The 7,088-nt window shown below is 44.1% G+C and overlaps 1 protein-coding gene across 1 annotated transcript in view; it reads left to right on the top strand.

The window, feature by feature from the left end:
- Positions 1–2,717: 2,717 nt before the first annotated feature.
- The window catches only part of dazap2 (DAZ associated protein 2), a 7,779-nt gene continuing 3,408 nt past the window's right edge, over positions 2,718–7,088 (top strand). Inside the window, exon 1 of the mRNA XM_048618810.1 lies at positions 2,718–2,861. Within this exon, the coding sequence (XP_048474767.1) occupies positions 2,781–2,861 (81 nt within the window). The 5' untranslated portion in view covers positions 2,718–2,780. The remainder of the gene's footprint in view (positions 2,862–7,088) is intronic.

Genomic DNA, 7,088 nt, shown 5'->3' on the forward strand with positions numbered 1-7,088 from the left:
TCAAAATCTCCCCTCCCCCCACCGCATCCCAAAACCAGTCCAACTCGTCCCTGCCTCCCTAACCTGTTCTTCCTCCCACCTATCCCCTCCTCCCACCTCAAGCCGCACCTCCATCTCCTACCGACCAACCTCATCCCGCCCCCTTGACCTGTCCGTCCTCCCTGGACTGACCTATCCCCTTCCTAACTCCCTACCTACACTCACCTTTCCTGGCCCCATCCCCGCCTCTTCGACCTGTTTGTTTCCTCTCCACCTATCCTCTCCTCTATCCCTCTTCTATCCGCCTCCCACTCTCTCCCTATTTATTTCAAAACCCCCTTCCCCTCCCCCTTTTCTGATGAAGGGTCGAGGCCCGAAACGTCAGCCTCTCTGCTCCTATGATGCTGCTTGGCCTGCTGTGTTCATCCAGCCCTGCACCTTGTTGTCTCGGATTCTCCAGCATCTGCAGTTCCTACTATCTATGATTAAAGTTAGTATTTTTAAAGTTTGGTACATATTTTAACTTGATGACTGAAGCATACACATGGCATTATTTCACTATCTGTGAAAACGGCGTGCAGAAGTGTACAGATTTTTTTCTTTTTCGTGTTTCCTGATTTACTGTCAGAGAATATTCTCAATGTGATTGGTTGCTTACCCTGCTTGATACCATCACTGCTAAATGTCTCAATCCCCATTGGCTTGTAGTTTGGTTCCACTTTTGGATCTGATTTTGAATGCCTCTTCGGGTAGGTTACTTTACCTATCAGCGACTATAGTCTGACTCTGGTAGGTTTCTGCAAAACTGTTTTTATTTACACAAAATACATTGTACTGTAAGATAAGTACATCTCTCTCCTAGTACATGCTGTTTCTGATCTCTTGATTGATATCATAGTAATGTGTGATGATGTAACAATCTTGTTATTATCATAGACTTGGTATTTTCTAATGCCAATACGTTTTAAAAATTCTTGATGTGGGTGTAACTGGCAAGACCAGCATTTATTGACCAGCCCTAAATGCCCTTTGACTGATTTTTGCTAGGCCACTTGACCAGGCAGTTAAAAGACTACTATACTGTATTGTTCTGGGTCTGGAGTCACTTATGGGCCAGACTAGGTAAAGGGAGAGCAGATTTGCTTTCCTGAAGGCAATTAATGAACCAGATGGGTTATCATGAAAATTGATAATATTGTTCACCATGAAACTAAGACTAGCTTTCAAATTCCAGACGATTCAATTGAGCCTCTGTTTCACTGGGTACCTTTCTGGGATTTGAAGTGGTATTCCCAGAGCATTAGACTGGACCTCTGATTTAACTAATCCAGTGACGTTACTGTTACCATCAATTTCTACGTTACAAAATCGATGTTGAGCAGAAAGGCTGGATCCTTGTTTTACTTCTTGTATTTAACCACTTTGAACATCTGTGCGACAGGGCGTAACAGTTGGTGCATCTACTGTGCACTGACAACAGCATTAGGGCAATGATCAATGCCATTTATGCAAGAGCACATCAGGTCATGTCATTTCTCCATGACAAAGTCAGTGCTGCAGCCTGGGCTTTATCAGGTGCAGGGTGCCATTGACTGCACACGCAGGGCACTGAGGGCTGTATCACAACATTGGAATTCATCAACAGGAAGGGGTTCCATTCCATTAATGTCCAGGTGATCTATGATCAGTGTTACCTCCTTTATTACCTATGTGCCTGCTACCCTTGCAGCTGCCCTGACTTGTACATCCTGGAGCAGTCCCCCTGACTGATGCAAAGCACAGGTTTAATGTTGCCCATGCTCCGACCAGGATGGAGCAGAGCATGGGGTTGCTGAAGATATGATTCTGCTGTTTGCACCAGTCTCTAGAGGAGCTTGGGGAGGGCCCTCCAGTGTAGTCTGGGCAGTATCATCCTGGCCTCATGTGCTGTGCACAATTGGAGCAGGCAGCGAGGTGATGTGACAGATGCTGAGGAACCGGGAGAATGGGAGCAGCTTTCCGAGGGAGGAACATAAGGATACTGGGGAGAAAGAAGCTCTCCTTCTGCATGTCAGAGCTTGGCAGCATTGCGTATTACAAACGAGGAAGGGCTTTGTCATCCTTGTTCCAGCAGATGACCACTGGGTGCAGCAGACCATTGTGGAATGTAAAATAGCCCTCGGTCATGATACCGGCATTTGGTTTGTATTGTGGGGATGACCTCCAGCTTCTGATTTTTGTGGGTCTGTGCCTTGAGCAGTATGGTTTTACGGCTGCTGAAGAAGGGTCGAGGCCCGAAACGTCAGCCTTCCTGCTCCTGATGCTGCTTGGCCTGCTGTGTTCATCCGGCTCTACACCTTGTTATCTCATGGTTTTACGGCTGCTGTGCCATCACATAACAGACTAGATGCAACTCTGGATTGCCAACACTTGCCTGGGCACATGGTAAGATGGGAATGGAATTGGATGAGAGGAATGCTGTAATGGCAGGATAAGTAGTTAATAAAGTTAATTTGATAAGGGACGACAAAATCTTACTAAGCCCTGCGGCAAAAAATTGCTCAAATACTCTGGCTAAGTCCAAGGTGCAAAAATACATAAGATTCTGCCATAGGTGTTCTACTATATACAGCCTAATTCCCCAGATGTAGGCTCTTCCCCCATGCCAACAACATGTCAATTGAATAGACATTGATATTACAATTTAAATCTAAAATCATGGTGCTCTGAACTGACTATCTTGTGTGTAAATCTTCCCTCATCATTTTACCATTTTAGGGGCATATCCTCAGCAACAAAGTTATCCGACACAGCAGCCGACCATGGCTCCGCCAAAACAATGGCCCACTGCTCAAGCTCCTCAGGCACCACCTTACACCGAAGCTCCTTCATCTTATGCCGAGGTGAGTCAGCTAGTTTGCATCAACTCTTAGATGAATGAAGCACTCTGCAGTGGCCTTTAAAAGCATCACAACATAAAAGGTATTTGTCATTCAGCAATAGTGCAGTGAATGGGAGTTGGTCAGCTCAGACAGCTGGTTTATGATGCAGAGTGCCAGTAACCGCATGGGTTCAGTTCCCCCACCAGCCGAGGGTTACCATGAAGGACTCTCCTTCTCAACCTCTTCCCCTCGCCTGAGGCATGGTGACCCTCTGGTTAAACCACCACCAGTCATCTCTCTGTAATGAGACCAGGCTGTGGTCCAGTAAAACTATTGCAATGTTGTTGTTTTTCTCTCGTGCAGTCTGTCTCTTTTTGGAAACTTTACTTTACTCAAAAAAAAAAAAATGATGTTGGAGGCGAAGAGGGGTGCCTTGCCACTGAGTAAAATGACATTTGAGGGGCATTAGTCTGTGGAAACGATAGTAATGGTTTTGTAATTAGCACAACTCAGTTAAACCTGTAGAACATGATGAACGTCAATAAGTGCAACTTTGTGTGTGATTATATATAGAACTTCATGCCTTAGTTCTCACAGACCCCTCTCTTGAGCTGTCCCAGTCTCCATACTTAAGTACTCTTTACCTCCATATTCCTGAAGAATAACCATGCTGTTTCTCCTAGTTGTGTTTTTTATCTTTTTTTCCTCTCGCCTCCTTCCCCTCACTTCTATACTTTGTACCTCACCTTTTTTATAAGTACACCCATATCCCAGTCCCTCCTTGTTGCAGTCCTAGCAATCCACATATTTTCTGAGAACCTGGGATACAATCTCACCAACTGCTTCCCAAATCTAATTGCATCAGCGCTCCATCCTCTTCAATAAACCCCACAATGAACAGAGTTTGCAACCCAGCGTGTATATTCTGTGGCTCAGACCTAATTCTCACTCTTGCTCTGTCTCCCTTCCTCCACCCCAACTTGCCAGAAACACAGGTGACATGTCTGTGGTCAGTTATACCAGACAGTAAACCTTTAGGTTCCTGGCAGCTGAGCTTGTTTTCAGGAAGTACCCTTTGTACTTCAACCTATTAGTACACCAATGTGACATTACCTGTTCTGAGTACAAAACATGCCATACACTTACAAGATTCAATCAAAGGTTTTGACTTATTTCAGAATTAACTAACTGCTGTCATGGGCAAAGGTCAAATTCAGATCAGTTTTAGTTATTTCAAGGAGAATATTAAACTTAAAAACCACAGTAAAATAACATCCTGTTCATTAGATTTGGGTGCCTGTTATCAGGGTTCAAAACTGAAGTTGTTTTAAATTTGTTCATTTATGCAGTCAAAATATGGCATTGGACTATTCTTAAGTGTTGGATTCTGTGACATGGCCTCCTTGGTGACTTGCATCAGGGAATCTTTCTCCTAGCAGGGTTAGGGTACTAATTCTGTTCTTACCCCCATTATCATTATGTTCTCTATGCAGGTCCTTATGGAAAAGGTTTGGGGCATCTTTGGTTGGTATAGATGTTAAGCCTTTTCATGGCCCTCTTGATCCACCTGGGTATTTTTGCACCAACAAAGTACATTACCATTCCTAGAATTTTGAGTTTCCCAGTTGTGGGAGAGCTTCTGTGGAGGTGATGATGGCTGCTTGTCTTTCTTCAGGAAACCATGTCTGCTTGTTTTCTTTCAAGTGGATTGACCTTTTTTTTTTTTCAAAACCTTTCGATTAGGTTTCTCTTCCCCCCCCGCCCCCCCCCCCCCCCCACCTTCTGATTTTTCATTGAGCCAGCCATTCTGTCCACATGCTCTCAGTTAGAGATTGGGTACAACTTCTGATTTGGCAACCCCATCTGTTCTGCAAGTTAGTTTCCCCAGTTGATGGTGTTTGTGGAAATGAGACATGGTTACACTGTCACAATGACACAGAATAAGAACTATATTGCCCTTGTTGGCATTAGGCCACGAAGTGTAGTGTTTGTTTTGAATGGGATTGGGGGTGGGGGGGCATGGGAACAGTGTTTATGGGGGCAGGTGTTAGATTAAGCTGAATTTTAGTTGACCAGTGTCTGAGGACTGAGTTATCTGGGTATATTGGGAAAACTTGGACCTTCCATTCTTCGAAAGGGACAAATAAAATGGGCCTGTAGTTGGAACTCAGTTGCAGGGCAACTGCAAGTGCAACCTGTTACAAGCCAATTTCATGACTGATTATCAGGACATGTGCTTCCACAGAATTTTCAATACCTGGTATGATGTCGAGAGAAGAACACTGGCAAAAACTGAGGAGGCAGTCGTGTACAGTTGGCAAAGTCATAGGTTTTCTGTGGAAAGATGAACTGAATGGCCTCGGTCATTTGTATGTTTCGGCTAAGTTGGGGATGTTCTTGATTAGTCTATAGCTCCTATGAGTGGTTCTCAAATGTTTTTGGTTGAAGGATCCCTCTTCAAATGAAGTAATAATCAATAGCCTCTCTAGTTTTATTACTATAAATTGTCCTATGTTTGCATTCTTACACATCTCTTTAACAGGATTCTGATGTTTTCTGGAGGCTGGCTGACAAATTCAGCAACATGCGTGTTGAATGACTGCACAACACCTCTTGGTTTTTTTTTGTTGTTAATGGAATGAATGCTGTAAAAAGTTTGTGGCCCAGCCTTTTGGCTGTTTGATTTAAGGTATTAGGCCTAGATTTTTCCATTAGGAAGACTGTAGTTGCTGAAGCATAGACCAGAATTGCGCCTCTGGACTGCACCCAACTCTCTAAAGTCAGATATTTCAGAGGGTACTGCTTCTGACTTACCTGGAAAGTTGGCCAGGAGAGATCAGAGGGAGTAAAACCTGCCATAACTCTATTATATGATAACCTACGGTATTCAGACTGCAGCGGTTCATGAAGACAGCTCATCACTGCCTTCTCCCAGGTGCAACTACTGGCAAGCAATAAATGCTTGCCAATCAGCAACTCTTGCCAGTGAAATTTTTTAAAAAAAATGTTCAACTTGAAGCATAGCAAGGCCAGGTATAACTCTTACTGTAAGAGCAGTGCATGACATGTGAAGGCATCAAACAAAATAGCATTCCAGAAAGGTAAATACAAAAAAGTCCAAAAAATGTTAAAGGTATATAGTAGATATTAGTATTAAAAATAGTTGACTTAGTGCTGATGAAATTGTGTATGATGGGAAGAATCTACTGCAGAAAGAAATATCTTATACAAAAGCACTATACACTTAATCTCACTACACTTTAATGACAGCACTGAGTTCATTACCTTTTTCATGCAGTCTGTTCCCATGAGCAGGCTGAGATGACTTTGCCTGATGTTGCAAAGTCAGGTGAATTTAAAATAGAAATTGTGCATTGCAAAGTTATGTAATGCAGTCAAAGAGCCCAACTAACCAGTGGCGTTTATCTTCCACAGGAACACTGATCCTAATCTCATGTGCCAACCGCATCCTTCTAACCTATCGTAAATCATTTTGTTCCAGTAGTATTATACTGATTTGTAACCAGGTCAGCTAGCTTGACCTTTCAGAATGAGTTCCCTGATTGGAGCTGTTAACCCTGTCCAATCAGAGCCCTGGCTGACAGATATAAACAGGAGGGTCAGAGGTTCTGTTCACCCTGAGAGCTGGCTCTGAGGAAGCTGAATGAGTGTCCAAAGACTTTCCACGTGTAAATAAAGGGTGACTTGGTGATGGGACACAGGCCTCTGTGGAGTCATTTAAAATACACTGCGCTCCCTTTTCAATAAGAATGGGATTTTTGCACACCGTAGCCCAGATAGGAAAGATTGTGCCAGCTCTTGTGCAGCAGAGCTGCAGGAGAACTGTGGCATAGCGAGTTAGAGCTGTGGCAAAGATCAAGAGGCAGAGCCCAGGTGGCATGGCTGCATCAAGGTATGCCAGAGCTCATGCAGCACAACTGTGGCATGGCACGGCAGAGCTACAGCAGAACTGTAGTGAGATGTGGCAGCAAGGCGTGCTAGAGATGTGGCAAGGCGTGACCAAGCTGCTGCGGCGAGGCATGGCTGAGCTCGGGCGGCAGAGCTGAGGCAAGTGATCGCAAATCTGTGGCCAGGTGAGGCTCTGACTGCAAAGCTGTATTGAAGCATGGCGCTAATGCTATCAAAGTGCTCATATTGAAATTTTATGTGCATAGTACTTCCAATATAGTTGCAGTAAAGGAGCAAACACTTAACATGAACACCCCATGGCCATTTGAAAGCCTTTAT

This window comes from Rhincodon typus, chromosome 41, assembly GCF_021869965.1.
Source record: "Rhincodon typus isolate 14 chromosome 41, sRhiTyp1.1, whole genome shotgun sequence".
Taxonomy (NCBI): Eukaryota; Metazoa; Chordata; class Chondrichthyes; order Orectolobiformes; family Rhincodontidae; genus Rhincodon; species Rhincodon typus.